We start from the raw sequence: 15,531 nt of genomic DNA, 5'->3' as shown, positions 1-15,531 counted from the left end.
CATTGGGGATTTTCCGTCTGTGGCCGCTTTGTACAATTATTCAGCCAAAAGAAACGCTCTCCAAAATCCTCCTTCCTGCAGCCGCCTCTATGGTTTCTCTCCGATCTCTGTAACGTACTGCGTCCCAGATCTGTGCCGCTGACTACTGGTCCCAGTCCTGTCTTGTCTGTCTGCTGTGCCGACAGTCCAGTTTGGAGAAGCCGGGGTATCAGGCTCCACCTCGGAAACAAAAGGAAAAGGGGGGAGTGTACCAAGGGCGCAAAAAAGAAAAGTGGGTTTGCAGAATTGCCTGAAAACGGAGACTTTTGGAAACAGTCATGCAGGATTACGCGTCATACCTGTTGCTGACAGAGAAGGAAGATTTTCACAGATTTTCTCATTTGACAGCCTTAAAATGACAGCGCGTGACTTTCCATCCGTTTCTCCAGTGATTGGATGAAATAATTAGGCTTTTTGCGACGCCAATTTTAACATCGTCCAGGTTCCAGGTTTCAGACAATATTTCATAAATGTAATATTTCTAATGCTGTTGAAAACAGACCTAATTCAGACCATGACACAAAGCGTTTGCATATACAAATTCATGAGTTATTCTGATTTCACATCAAGATCTCTATAGCCTGTAAGCCTTTTCTCTGAAGACACAGGCAGAGAGCCATTTTGTTCATCAGTGTTTGCACTTCAGTCATTACACCAACAGCCAATAATGATATTGCCTCAGCAACTGCTTCTACTGTACTAATCAATATCTGTCAATAGTCCCCTGAGTGGAATAAGGATGAATCAGCATTTTAGCTCTGCTGTGCTTGCATCTGTGGGGTTGAATTGACTTAAATTTGAAAAGATGCATCAATATGGCAAATGGCAAATGCTTATCAATGGAAACGACTAAAGGGATGCTCCCATGATAATGGAATTGCCCTGTATGTTATGTTATGTTAGGAATCCAACATTGTACAGTCATGTGGGTTTCTGTGAGAAACTTGGGGAAATTTAGCTGTTGTTTTAATTGCCAGAGTTTTGAGGAATAAATCAGCATATTAAGAAAATACTTAGAAAAACGTATGAGGTGATATATTCCCTTGTTCACCTATAGGTCGAACACAGGTGAGTCCTTGGTGAAACCCATAAAAAAACCCACAGTAAACCCATATAGCACTCTTTGACCCAGTTGAAACCTGAATGCAACCCACACAGGCTTAAATTATTACAGGTCATGTGGGCCCAAGGCAGATTGCCCAGTGTCCTCACCCAGTCAGAACCCATCAGGACCCATTTGGTCAAACAACAGCGGATTCTCTGTGGAACAAACAGACCAACCAGCTGAGGCCTCATCAGGCCGTCTGTGAGCCAAAGGGACCTCACATGGAAGCAGATTGGAGTTTTAGTTCTGCAAACATTTCTGTGAGGCAGAGCTGCTCTGGGGGCAGAGATAATCCTTCAGGTTGAGTTGAGCCTCAGTGGGCGGAGCCAAAGGACCACCGTTTTCCTGAACGCTAACTGGCAGACTTGAACTAAAGAATAATCTCTAGTCAAATATATATGATATAAATTAAAGGTATAAATGGCAATGAATTATTTTTATGTGATGTTGGAAGGTCAGGAGCCATGCATGATGTCACATTTCCTACCAATATGGTGTTACCATACACACAGCTCATTGGCTGTGGCTGTCATTTGATTATAATAACCTGTTAATTTATTACAATTACCTGTTGTTTTCCTACCAAGATGGCCATGTGCTGATGGAACAGAATGCTATGAATAGGCTAGTATGGCTGGTTTGAACTTGGAGCTAGGCTAACTAGCTAACCTAGAAAACTTAGTATGACCAATTATGACCAATTTTTTGTCGGTTAGTAGCAGAGTGCTAGGCTTCCGAGAAATGTTTGTAACTAAAACTCCAATCTTCCCCATGGAAGTGTTGGCTGGGGCAAGTATTTAGAACAGGGATCTCAAACCATGAGCCATGGAGGGCCGAGAGTCTGCAGGTTTCTATTCCCACCAAACACTACAGCAGCTCATTTCACTGATCAGCTCCTCCAGTCTGGCTGCAGGTGTGTTCATTAGTGAATTGTTGTTTGGTTGGAATGAAAACCTGCAGACTCTCAGCCCTCCATGGCGGTTTGAGATGCCTTTAGAAGAAGAAGAAGATGACTTAACTGGTCATTTGTCTTTTCACACATCCCTCCTACACACACACTGTATATATATGCTATACAGCTGGAAAAGGCCTCATCCTGCTGGTAGCAGGAACTGAACCAGCAACCTTCTAGTTCTTGGTCAGCCTCCCAACCTGTGGCTTCTATTTGGCACCTTGTAGAAGTTTAGCTTATTTTAGTTTTGCTTAGTTGCACAGTGATAAAAACAAACGAAGTGATAAAAAAACTGACAAAATGCAATGACAAAAAACAAAGAAAGAAGAGATGCAATTTGTGCAGGTGACATAAGAAAGACGAGGCTTGTAACACATCATCTGGATTGGATGTCAGAATCTAAATGAAAACATAATGCAACATGATGGAAAAAGGTAGAACAACAATAACATTCATAAATTCACAAGGGAAATATAATAGATTGAAATTAAAATCATGGGGGAAGTGAGTGAGATAGCGAGTGGGTGGGCGAGTGTCCACGTGTGTGTGTGCACCTGTGTACGTGTGTGTGTGTGTGTGTGTGTATGTGTGTGTATGTGTGTATGTGTGTGTGTGTATGCATACAGAATGAGATGCGGAGTAAATCCTGAATCAGATTCTGTGGATCATCACTGAATTTCCCAACGCAATCAAGTTAAAGCAGCACAAAATGATTATTATTGCCTGAGATATGGTTACAAAACACTTAACAATAATTAATGCAAATTAAAATATGCTTGCTAACTATAATGAATAACACTGAGAGACCCTCAAATTATGGGGTTTTAGCACCACTTGCTGGTGAATACCAATATAAAGCTGCGGACCTCAGGATGACATTGGAAATAAATGTATGGAATACTTTCATGTGTTATCCTCAACGGATATACATGTGTATGGCTATTTTAATATGTACACTTCTTTTTAGTTTAGTTTAGTGCATAGTGAAGAAATGTAGAGGCAATATGATAAATAAAATGCAAGGTTAAAAACACAGAAACGAGATATTAATTGCTCATTTGTGGAGGAGAGATAAAAACCTTAAACTGAGTGATACTAAAAAGGCTTTTTTTGAGTATTTGAGAGACTCAAATGTTGAATTTGGAGTTTGAAGGGACCGTGTACGTTCTCCAGAGTTTTTTTTTTCTGAACATGTGTGATTCATATTCAGAGTTGCTCCCCATTTTCAGTCATTCAGGCTGAAAACTCTTATTTTGTCTTTTCAAGAAGTACCTCTCCTTACCTTCTCCTCACTGAATCAGATCCCCTTCCTTCTACTCATTTTAATTGCTTGCAAAAAAATATATATCTCTCTATATCCCTTGTCAAGACCGAGACCAGAGCAAACTGAGTCCTATTCAAGACCTACTGAAGAAATAGTAAAAAAAAAAAACATGCACATTTCTTTTCAAATGCAAAAATAAAGATTAAGGTGTTTCTTAAGGATGAGCAGAGATCCAGATTTACCTGCAGGAGCTCTGTACTAAACCCTCCAACATCCAACTATTCAATGCACATTTGAGGAACATTTGAGGAACATTACACATGTTGAAATCCCTCAAATTGTTTGTAGTGCTGGAGAAAAATAAACCATGCATCAATAATAATCCCCTTTTTTATTTTTTAGCTGGCAGGAAAAAGTCAAATCAACATCCAAGACCAAGACAAGTCCAAGTCAAGATAGATATGAGACCAAGACAAAAAGTGTCTCAGCAGATTGGACTTGAGTACTACAGCCCTGTTTCTTAGCTCTAATTCCATTTATTTTCCGAGCACTTCACTCTTATTCTGATTCTATCGTCACAGGAATTTTGTCAGGGCAATATGGCCCTGAGATTTGCCCTGCTTGTAATTTTGGTGATCTAGGAACTTAAGCTTATTCCACTGTCACTCTGGATAAGTGTGTCAGCTAAACGGTTAAAATGTAAATGTGAAATGTATCCTGTATTGTAAAGACCTGATCCCTTTACCTTCAAAGCAGAATAGGAACCTAAATCTAACCTAACAGCAGATGTGAGGAGACCATAATGTTCTGAGTGGTGTGTGCTTGCCAGTCATTGGGAGGAGTGGCTTATAAACACCACTTTAATCTGCCCCTTGGCTTTCTGTCCAATGGGAGCAAATAGTTGTATTAAAATAGATAATATGACAGGCCAAGCTGGGCCTGAGGATAGCACCCGCCAGACAGACCTATATAACAGATTGAGACATGCAGAGGTAATCCAAAAGGGTTTAAATCTCTGCTCATACACGTGATTATCAGTTTTTTTGTTTTTTTCTGGGTTATTCTGGGCAACTGCATGAGACGGGCAAAATGATTTGCTGTCCATCGAATCCACTCAGAGCAACGCAAGCCTCTAAACTGTACTGAGGGAATGGCAGTGGATTCATCGGTTAACTCCTGGCTTATCACTCTCAAGCACATTATTCTGTCTTTTAATGGAGACTGAGCAGTTCACTTACCTTGGAAAGATATGGAGAAGGGGAGACAGTAAACGCTGATAAATTTCTGGTGAGATTCAGTCTTAAACCAGCAGGGGTAAATGTTGTTCCAGGGGAAAGGATCTCAACCACTACACTGTCTCTCAGCACACATAATCCTTTGTGTCCGATCAGAAAATAAAGAAAAACATGTAGTACATATAACTGCTAAAATGTATCGGTCATCTTGCAAAGGGGCAACAAGGCCACTTTTCTACTCAAATTGAATGAGCAAGTCCTCGCAACAGACTCAAAGCGCTGAGATTAAGTGCTTCAGTTATGCAGGAAAAGATGTCCTTCTCTTGCCAGTTTCCTAACAATAGCCATAGATTAATTGCAAATAGAGAAGATCCACTGAGAGACTGGCTTAAGATGATTGGATCTGTTTTTTTGTCTGATGCCAAAAGATATTACATGAAACAATTCAAGGCAATCCATACACACAAGGCAGGTTTAAATATAGCCATTTAATAATGTAAAATGCAAAAACATTGTATCTTATAAACAAGATAGCAAAAGAACAAACAAAAACTGACAGTGTTGTATGTGTACATAATTTACATCCTCTTTCCTGGCATAACAAAGAATTGTTTTGTGCGTGCTGCATCTACACAGTGAAGTTTATACAGAATAAGAGTGGCATATTTGAGTGACACTAATCCCCAGAACTAGATAAAGCGATAGAATAAAACCAGTGGACAGAAACGTCCTTGACCTATATTCGATATTTACAAGATGACGATGATTAGGTGTCCATTCTCTCTCTCAATGGTGAGAATGTTACTCAGGCACATATTTTTTTAGTTTATTGTGTTCCATGTATAGGTGGGTAAAAAATAAAAAAAAGCAGCTACTTGTAAAAAAAAAAAAAAAAAAAATCATAGCATTTTATGGATGGAACAAGGAGTCATCTAATTACATGATAAAATCCTATATTAAAACAGAGGGGAAAGTGATCCAATTTGGACCTGACAAAATTGCTTTGAGTATGAAATGGGATTGGATACATTCCTATGTACATTGTAGTATACAGTATGCCATCAGTCCCTTTACACTGCTATATGATCAATAATATTGAGCAGTACCCATAACAGAAAGAATATCTTCAAAGCAGCATACCTGAAACACACTGCAAAGGTCCAAAAAGGCTTGTCCAAAATTGAACCGTGAAGTTAGCTTCAAATGAATATCATAAACTATTTGGCTACAGTAGTCTATTCTATACATTTATTGCAAGTATCAAAAGCTATCAGCTATAGTCACATGTTCAGATGTTAGAGCCTCTAAAGTCTTACAACCAATGCTGAATTGACAGTCTTTGAAGTGATCCTCTGTGGGTAAGCAGAAATAGCGACCCTAGGGTCAAAAGGGCAAACGTTCAGTTGGCCTGTATTGGCAAGTCAAGACTTAAAGCTGAGCACACTTGTACAATATGGATGATTAACCAAGCACCTGATATGTTTGATAATGTAGGAACCTTTGATAATGTATCAAACTCAAACTGTCTTCATGTGTGTCACTCCCAAAATATATGAAAATTAACCACTATTTTCTAATTATATGTTAAATCAAAAGATTAGACCTGCGGTATTTGCAAATTCAAAATAGTTGATGAAGACAAATGCACAGCAAACATGAGACAGTCCCGCCCACAATCTGTTAATGTCTTTCTATTTCAGGATCATGAGATATTCACTAGTTAGTTGACATAGCCAAGTGAGCACTGACATCTAAGTTTCAGCTCTAAAATTAGAAGAGGACAAGCTCTAGCCCAACAAATTGGCTTTGATTTGCCCTCTGTAGTCACCTAGCCTTGTGATAGAGGTCTGTGGCCTTGAATGTCCCATTGGGGCTTCCATAGTGCAGGGGAAGTCACAGTCAATAAGATGACCCCCTTCAACTCGTCGTTGGCTTTAGATAAGTTTCATGGTGAACCTGCCACTGTCCCCTCCTTCCCCTCCTCCTCCCCCCATGGAGGTGCGAGGAACAAAGTCAATAGTTGCTGTGTGCTTGATCTGGCCTTTGCTCTGGCTCCAGAAAAACATGAAAACAAAACAGATGGCCACTGAGCTGAGGAAGGACAGGAAGCCCATGGTGGTGGCGATGATCAGTGTCTTTGCATCAAATGGGTATGGCTTGGCCATTTGAGCCGAGGAGTTGGCAGCTTGGGGGTTTGAAGACTCTATCCAGCCCTCCTCTGTGAAAAAGGGCATGGTGCGGTTACGAGGGAACCCCTTCACATGCAGACTGACAGTCAGGCTGTCGTTGCCAGCTGCGTTGCCTGCCAAGCACTGATACGTGCCACTGTCCTGAACCTGGGCGAAACGCACTTCTAGAGTACCGTTGGACAAAACCCTGATTCGCCCTGTTGAAGAAAGCAAGGACTTATGGGATGAGATCCAGGTGATAGAAGGAACTGGGTCACCCTCAGCCTTACAGGAGAAGAGGACTGTGGTCCCCTCCTCTACTCTCGCCTCCTGTGGCCTGCGGTCCATGATACGGGCGGGGCGACAGGTAAACAGTCTCGGGAGCTCCTTCTCTGAGAAGTCCCTGAACTCACGCTGTCGTACCGTATCCGGAGACAAACAAGTGGGCTGACGTCCATCAAAGTTCAAGCGTAATCGCCGGCGGACCACCCAGAGAAGTCGGCAGTCACATGCCAGGGGATTCCCATCCAACCTCAAGACCTGAAGGTTCCCCACGGAGTGGAAGGCGCTCTCCTCCAATGTGGTTAGCTGATTGGAAGTCACATTGAGCATGCGGAAGTAGGCCAGTCCCCTGAAGGCCCCTGGCTCTATTCGTAGCAGATTCCCTCCAGCTAGGTGTAACTCCTGGAGCCTCAGCAGGTCCCCTAGCAGATTACCTTGAATGACCGTGATGGGGTTGTAGGACAGGTCCAGGAAGCGCAGATAAACCAGGTGACGAAGCGCTGAGTAAGGAACTACACTGAGGTTGCAGCTGCTGATGACTAGCGAGGTCAGGTTAAGACCAATCAGGCTGTTGCTAGCCAGTGTGTCCAGCGCTGGCCAGTTTGAGATCAGGAGGCTGCGCAGACGGTGGAGCCGGCGGAAAGCATTATTGGGCAGTGCAGAAATAGTGAGGCGTAGCATGCGTAGACGTGTCAGGCTCTGGAGCTGCGACAGTGCCTCAGTGGGAATGGAGGTCAGATTGCTGCGGTCCAAGTTGAGTTCCTGCAGGTTCTGCAGACCGATGAAAGCCCGCTGGGAGATGAACACCAAGTCATTCTCTCCTGCTTCCAGCGTCTGCAGGTTCCCCATTTCTCTGAAGGTATAGTCCAGAAAGACCAGAATCTCATTCTCACTGAGATCTAGAAAGCGCAGGCTGGGTAGGCCTGAAAACACCCCAACTGGGATGATCTTGAGTCGGTTATTCTTAATACGAAGAGTCCTGAGGTTCTGCAGGCCTTGGAAAGCCTCCACCTCAATCATGGAGATTATATTATCACTGAGGTCCAACTCTTGAAGCTGCAGGAGGCCAGAGAACTGGCGGCGCCCCAGAGTCTTAAGCTTATTGCGGGATAAGTCCAAACGCCTGGCATCACTGGAAAAGCCTTCTGGCACTGAGGTCAGATGTTTGCCAGAGCAGATCACTTCTGTTGGGTCTGGTCGACACACACATCGTGGAGGACAGCCTCCTGCAGACACACCCAGTCCAAGCTGAAGCAGGATGCTCCATGCCCCCCATCGGACGACAGACTCCACAAACATCTTACCCCCTGCCTGAGAAGAGACACAGACATAAGTTCTAATGTTTTTTACAATCCATGCAGAAATGTCAATTATAGAACGTTTATACAATGGTTTTGTTGTTTTTTCAAAATACAGGACAAACAACATTAAATCCCAAGCCAGACATGTTTGTATTTTTACATGATTTTGTATTAGTTTTTTATATTAACATCGAGTTCAAACTTGTGTCAAGACTTACCGTTTCAATCTGGGGGTGCAGATTTTCATAACCAGTCGTAGTCAAGTTGGAATCAGACTTGAGTTAAGTCCTCTGCAGAGATGTGGTTCTGTTATTAACATGTCCTTAAGAATTGCCTAGAGAGAACAGAGAGAGAGAGAAGAAAAAGTCTTAACAAAATGAACAAAGAACTGATGGCCTTGAGGGCAAAGCTGAAGTTCACAACCTTTTGGGATAATATCCAAAAACATTGCTTGACCCTTACATGTCAGGGATTTTAGGAGTGGATACGACAGAGAACAGAACAAAAAGTGCACATTTTGAACAGCAGAGTGTAAGCAGGGTACTGTGTGAAGCAGATGTCCCAGCTGATAAGACCGGCCTACATCTCTGTACTGCAGACAACAAAATCCCTACTTAACTGATTATCAAAGAATACATCTCCTCGCATACTTTTTACTCAGCACATTTTATCCTCCCATCTACGTTAAAGACTGGAAAAGTAGAGTAATGAATCAGTGCTTACGCCCATGGAAGTGCTCACGTATGATCTGCCCTAAAAAAACTCATTAGTGTGTCCAGACCTATGCTTGCCGCCTTTCAAAGTGCAGATGAGGTCCCAGTGGGATGACAGTTTTGCCCCTTGAGCCAGGCATCTGGTTTTAGGCCAGCCAACTGGAGTCAGTGCCAGCGATAGGGCAAGGCTGATGTGCATTTTGTCAATATGAACAGTTTTCGTACCAAAATGAGAAAATAGTGAAATCTACTCTTACAAAATAATTAGCATCACAAAATGAAGACAAATACTGGTACCTTTTGAAGGATAGTAGGCAATTTAAGCAATTTGTTAACAAAATACTAGTTTTACTAACTGGATCCTCTATATTAAATGATGCACTTCAGGTAATGAGTTTTTTTTTTTTTGGTTTGTTTGTTTTTTCCCCAAAATACATAGCATTTTAGGAATGACCTCTTTGTGTACAGAACCAACTCGTAAGTTAAATTAAATACATAGAAGCATTCTATTGATAAAAACAAAATATTTCCAAAAAGGAAGTTTTCCAGGGATGAAGAAAAGAATCCATACTTTTTCACTGAAGACATGCATTTTTAAAAAATTCAAGAACTTTGTTACAAAATGAGATAACCAGCATTTAAAAATGATACCTACTCTTAGAATAATGACGGACATTAAAGTAATTCATCAAGTTAGGACTCATCTGAAGTTAGGATTCATCCGTTTTTGAAATACTGATAAATTTTTTTCAACATGGATATATAGTGTTTTGAAATGAAACACTTCAATTATACAACAGTTTAAAAATAAATAAATAAATAACTTTGAATGATCAAAATTGAAAATTCACCAGTCATTTTTTAGAAAATATCAAATTTTACAATGCTGAAATTAGTCAATGCTTTTGAATCTCAAGTAGGAAAATGTCTCACAGGTGTTCAAAACCACATCATATGGTGAGCCGCTGTGGATCATAAACATCAATATAGCAAATCAAAATAGACATTTCCAAAGCATCAAAAATGTTGTTATTATTGACGGCATTGGCTAAAATATGACAGTTTTACATTATTCCGTTTCAGGTTTGCCACTTGCCACTTGAATAAATAGGTGCTGGGAAAGTATGTAATGTAAGTAATGTATTCCCTATCCAACCACCACCAATGAGACACGCCAAGAGCAACAAAGGTGACCAACCTACAAAATCAATCCTAGTTTTTAACATTGCACCTAAAATTGCCCACACCTGCATGGAAACTGTAAGACATAAACACAAAAACAAAGCCCAAAACCTAAACTAAATTCCACTCAATCAGAGCTCAGTTATATTTCACATCATGCAGAGACATTGTATGTACTTGAAAAAGGGAGCTTAGACAATCCAGAAAAATTAAATACAATCAGTGAAAAATGCAATGCAGTTCAAAACAGTGTCCAACCTGCAGCAGCTGCAGCTTGTCACTGTCCACCATCAGACAGTTTCCAGAGTGTCGACTCGCCCTCGCCGCAGCCTCTCCTCTGAGTGGCCAAGTTGACGACAGTCCCAGAGCCGTGCAATCTTTGTCTCATCCCTGCTATTCACGCAAACAGCTCTTATACTGGCTGGCAGCGCTGACTCACAACCCAACACTTGTGCTCCGAGACACTCAGGACGAGAACTAGACCGATATATCAGTTGGCAGATAGACCAGACTGATACTGGCCTTTTATTAAATACTGGATATCGGCCAGTCACGACTGATCAATATGATAGAAGCTCCTCTCTGACCACAGCTGCTTAAAAAGAGCCTGGAAAACCTGCAATGGAACGGTAGCTTTTTGCTAATTGTTCACTTATGTTTTTTTTTTGCAAAGTAATTCTTCATTTAAAGCCCTAATGTATTTCAGAGAGCTTCCCTTACTATTGAATAGGTGAGCTGCTAACACTAAAATAATTTAATTACTCTGGGTTTCAATGGAGAGTTTTAGTATCTCATGCTTTAAATGTGGTTTCGGAGGCTTTTTTTTTTTTTACATCGTGACAAGAATAAAAATCTGTGGAAAAAATTGAATACCTGTAATATTTTTTTGGCCTGAAAATGTTTGAATTTAAACATTGAATACTGGCACAAAAGCTTGGCTATCGGGATTCAAAACCAAAATATCAGTCGAACCCTACTTAGACCCCTCGTGTCATCTGTGTGTAATACTAGGGAAGGAGGGGGGGGGGGGGCCTTTCACAATATAAATGTGTTGATCCCCTCTGTGCCGACTTGTGAGAGACTGAGACTGGCAGGTGTGTGATATCTCAGGCTGGTGGGCTGTCAGTCGCTGAGCCCCTTCCGGCCAATCAGGGACCAGGATTCCTCCTCCTCTGCGGCTCCGCGCTCACCCTACAGCTAGATTGCAGCCAAGGGTCGCGACCCCAGAGTCACGGCAAGAGCTGACCCTGTCTGTCAAATTAGAAAGTGAGGGAATAAATGCATTTGTAATTTTAAAACCTGTTTCTCGCCCTGCGTGGATCGTAGTCACGCGGTGTCGTGTTCTGTGTTAATTACGCTAACTATTTTCTATTACGCACAACCACTTTGTATTTCTATTAGTGACACTGTACAAAATTACTTGTGCTGCCAGGTATAAAGTCCAGAGCTGCTCCATATAGAATGAATGGGAGTCTATTTTGTGGATAGAAGTCAGAAGGTTTATTCAGAGTTTTATACCAAATGAGCTTTACACCACAATAATAGTGGTTTTAAGAACCAGAAAATGTGGCCTTATCTCCAGAAACACAGTTATCTGCACTGCAGGTTTTCACTGTCAAAGCACTTTGTAAACTCTGTTTTTAAAGCTGCTATATCACTAAAGTTATTATTATAGTTATTATTGTTATCTTTCAGCAGCTCCAGACTTTATACCTGATAACATCCTAAGCTTGAGACTTAGTTCTCTAGTATTCAGCTTTGAGACATACTTGTTCATGCTCATAAATATTGATCGGGCTGTCCAAGATAGGAATAACATATAGGAATTATTCAAATGAGTGGCGTTCCTATTTAAGCTGTCTGGTGGACGCTACTGAGGGGAGTCTCTCCGGCAGATGAGTTTCGTGGTTTGGGTCTAGCCATATAGCGCCTGATTGACCAATACAATGCTGTTTAACGCAGCTATATAAACCTTTTGCATAACTCCAAAGATCCACTCATCTAAACCCAAGCAGTGTCCATCTCTTATCTAATAAACCCTCACAATGCCAAATGCAAACAATATTGCAGCCAATCGGCTGTAACCTCCCCTCAGACAATCCTTTGGCAGAGTCCAGCAGCGTTTTTGGCGCTCTCCCGCATTCGCTTAATTCTTTGAAATAATTCAACTTCACTGTCTGTGCTTAGTTCGGCCTTCTTCCTCTCTCATCAGACAAAACTCATCAAGGCTCCCAGGCCCTTATCGCCTTACATCAATCTGTAGACAGTTGCCACCGAGTGTTAAAATTAGGACTTTCTTTGCCGGCTGCACACAGCTGCAGACTCACTCATTACTTGGCTGTCCAGAGTTGTTTTGGGTGTTCATCACATTCGCCAAACTGCTAAAATGAGCATTTCTGGTGCGGATCAAATTCAACAAAGTGCTAAAATGAGCATTTTTGGCGAGCATCACATTCAAGTACCAAATCGAGTGTTTTTGTGTGGATGACATTCAACAAAATGTTAATATGAACACTTTTCGGCGTGGATCACATTCACCAAAAGTGCTGAAGTGAACAGCGAGGCGTATCCTCATCTTACTGTAACATGGCCCGGAGCGGAAAAAAGGCGATGATTCTCAAATTAACTCGAATTCTTCTTTTCGCCTCTATTACGGCTTCATTAGCTTTGAGACAGAACCCGCTCGGAGCTCGACTCCTTAAAGCTTCACCTTATCTGACTGTTCCTCAAGACTCAATCTCTGCCTGTTACTTTGGGACCCGCAGCAAAAATGTGACAAAGGTTGACAGACAGCGTGCACTTACTGAGATGAAGCCTTGAGGCAAAAGGTTCCCCTCGCAGTGCAACAGGTGTATGATGTCTTACACGCAAAGCAGGAGCATGGCTTCAGAAGGGCCGGAGGGTGACAGTCTCTCTGTTTCCTCCTGAGTTTGCTTCCCAAAGTGGAGCAGAATTCGCTCCGCCACACACCCCATCTGACAGAATGCACAGTGGAAGCCAGGCTGCATTTTCTGACACTTGTCTCAAAGCTATTTTTAGCCCGTCACAGTGAGAAAGACAAGAGCTTGACTCAAATCCCCAATTAAAGCGGCTGGAACAGAACAACAGTAGGGATCACAGAGCGCAAATTGTTGAATGTGTGTGTGTGTGTGTGTGTGGTGATGGTGTATGTACGAGCGTGTACGTGTGTGTGTGTGTCTGTGAATATGTGCATGTCCGAGTGTCTATGTGTATGTTTGTGTGTGAATATGACCGTTTGTATGTGTTTGTTTGTGTGTGTGTGTTTATGTGTGTGTATTGTTGAATGCTTGTCTGAACGTGTAGTGGTGGTGATGGTGTGTGTGTGTGTGTGTGTGTGTGTGTGTGTGTGTGTGTGTGTGTTTACTGGCTTCTGGCACCTGCTGCAGTGTGGCGGCCCCTGAGAGCTCCAGCATGCTAGGAGCAAATATTAAAAGGTTTGTGGGCAGAACAGCTGCTGGGCTGGAAAACAAAAGTCCCCTTCCAACACTTTCCCCTTTTGCTCTGGCAAGGGGAAGAGGTTGGGAAGAGGCTCATTAACAAGAAGAAGTCGGGAATTTTGTGAAATGAGCACGGTCTTAAAATAAAAATACATGGTCCGTGCACGAAAAGTGAGAAAAGTATGTTGTCCCACCATGAAAGGATTCTGTTTAGGAGATACGACTAGAAACAAGGAGTAGTTTGATGTTGAAACATTGAAAGTAAGGGTGTGGAGGTCAGGGAGGGGGGCGGGGTCAGTTCTAAGCTCAAGTGTTATGACTGTGGTCGTAATTTTTGTTAGATGTGTGTGTGTCTGTATTATGTAAATAGGTGTGTGCGAGGACAAGGAGGTGATTGGTGGATCAGCTTCCAGCTCCGGCAGGTGATTGGCTGCTTCAAGAGGAAGTCTGCAATATAAAGAGCCAAGATGGCGATCTCCCATCTCCCTCCTCTCCCAACCGGCCACACTATCATGGTTTTGTTCCTTTCTTTTGAAGTTAATCGGGGTGGACTGCCAGTTTGGTTAACCTTTTCTCATGTTTATGTTAGTTAGGGAGGTAAGTTGTTGTCATTTGGTTTCTTTGTTTTCGTGAGGTTACATTGGTTGCTTCCCAGTTAGAATTGTTTTGTTTATGTTGGCCTTTGTCCACCCTGAAGTCAAATCAAGCTCTATCGACATTATTTAATCTTGTAAATAAACCCACTTTCTTTACATTGAGCTATTTGTCTTTGTGGCTGCTTGGGACTTGGGGAAGATGGGGCTTATTCATGTTGTGTCTTAGACACCCCTAGACTGGGCATAACACGAGCCAAGACGTTTTGTACTGTGAGTGTGTTTCTTATTTTACAACAACCAAAACCTTACTCTAATCTTAAAGCTGCAGTAGGTAACTTTCATGGATTAATGTTCATTTAGAAGTAATGAAAATAAATCGCCTTGTTTGTTGGCCAAAGACAAACAGGATAATGTGTCAGAATCTCAGAAGCAGCGGCCGCCCCGTTCCTCTGCTATTCTCGTTTCAAAGTGCAATGTGTGGAAACCCATCTGACCAATGAGGAGAAGTCTGGAGGCGGGACTCCGTCCTGTCAATCACTCCCCCTGTCACTCACTAGGAGGAGTGGGAGGTGGGTCAATCCTTCTGTTGGTTTGAATTTCCGGAAATTCAATCTCTTACCTACAGCAGCTTTAACAAGTTGTTTTTATTGCTTAACCTTAAGTTTTTGGCCTAAACTTAACCCCAACCTTAACTAAAGTTGTTTTACTTGCCTAAATTTAACCGTTAGCTGAACTTTTCACATGATGAACAGGTGAAAATAACATGTCCAGTTCATGCTGTTGTCGCATAATCTAATTTGCAGTTAAGGAATGTAATCTGCACATAATTCATGTCTGCAACGCGTAATCTGCATTTCAGAGTTTGTGCTCATTTACTTCACGGAATTTTATGAGACTGTGTTGGAAGTTGTCAAGCCGTTTCTAACTCGACCATTTAAAAAAAAAACAGCTGTGAAGAGAATGCAGACCTATGAATACTAATATTACCAAGCTAGGGTGTGTTTGCCTGGCTGCATATTTGAAATTGGCATGCGGGGGAGAGATAAAGAAAAGTGTGTGTCGGTCTGGCTGCGAGCTTCTGCCTGTGACAAATGTGATTATATTAATTGTGTGCCTCTGTGTCTACACGTTCATATGGATTCATTTCATCTGGATGTGATGGGTTAGTACAGAGTTTTGTTTTGGTTTTTTTTGCATATTTTGCAATGTTCAAATTTTTTTAGAAACTGTTGAGTT

At 41.9% G+C, this 15,531-nt stretch overlaps 1 protein-coding gene across 1 annotated transcript; it reads right to left on the bottom strand.

The window, feature by feature from the left end:
- Nucleotides 1–6,473: 6,473 nt before the first annotated feature.
- lingo4b (leucine rich repeat and Ig domain containing 4b) lies at nt 6,474–8,344 on the bottom strand. Its single transcript, XM_071535404.1, has one exon. It carries the CDS (start codon nt 8,342–8,344, stop codon nt 6,530–6,532), a length of 1,815 nt encoding a protein of 604 aa, XP_071391505.1. The 3' UTR covers nt 6,474–6,529.
- Nucleotides 8,345–15,531: the final 7,187 nt, after the last annotated feature.

The sequence above is a fragment of the Centroberyx affinis genome, unplaced genomic scaffold, assembly GCF_046629955.1.
Source record: "Centroberyx affinis isolate AG114_WGS23_722 - 3 ecotype Tasmania unplaced genomic scaffold, CSIRO-AGI_Caff_v1 ptg002702l_1, whole genome shotgun sequence".
In the NCBI taxonomy this organism is placed as follows: Eukaryota; Metazoa; Chordata; class Actinopteri; order Beryciformes; family Berycidae; genus Centroberyx; species Centroberyx affinis.
This window is presented reverse-complemented; position numbering and strand designations above follow the sequence as displayed.

Bases quoted from the DNA above. Each gene is read 5' to 3' on its own strand.
- lingo4b (XM_071535404.1), bottom strand. From the start codon at position 8,344: ATGTTTGTGGAGTCTGTCGTCCGATGGGGGGCATGGAGCATCCTGCTT.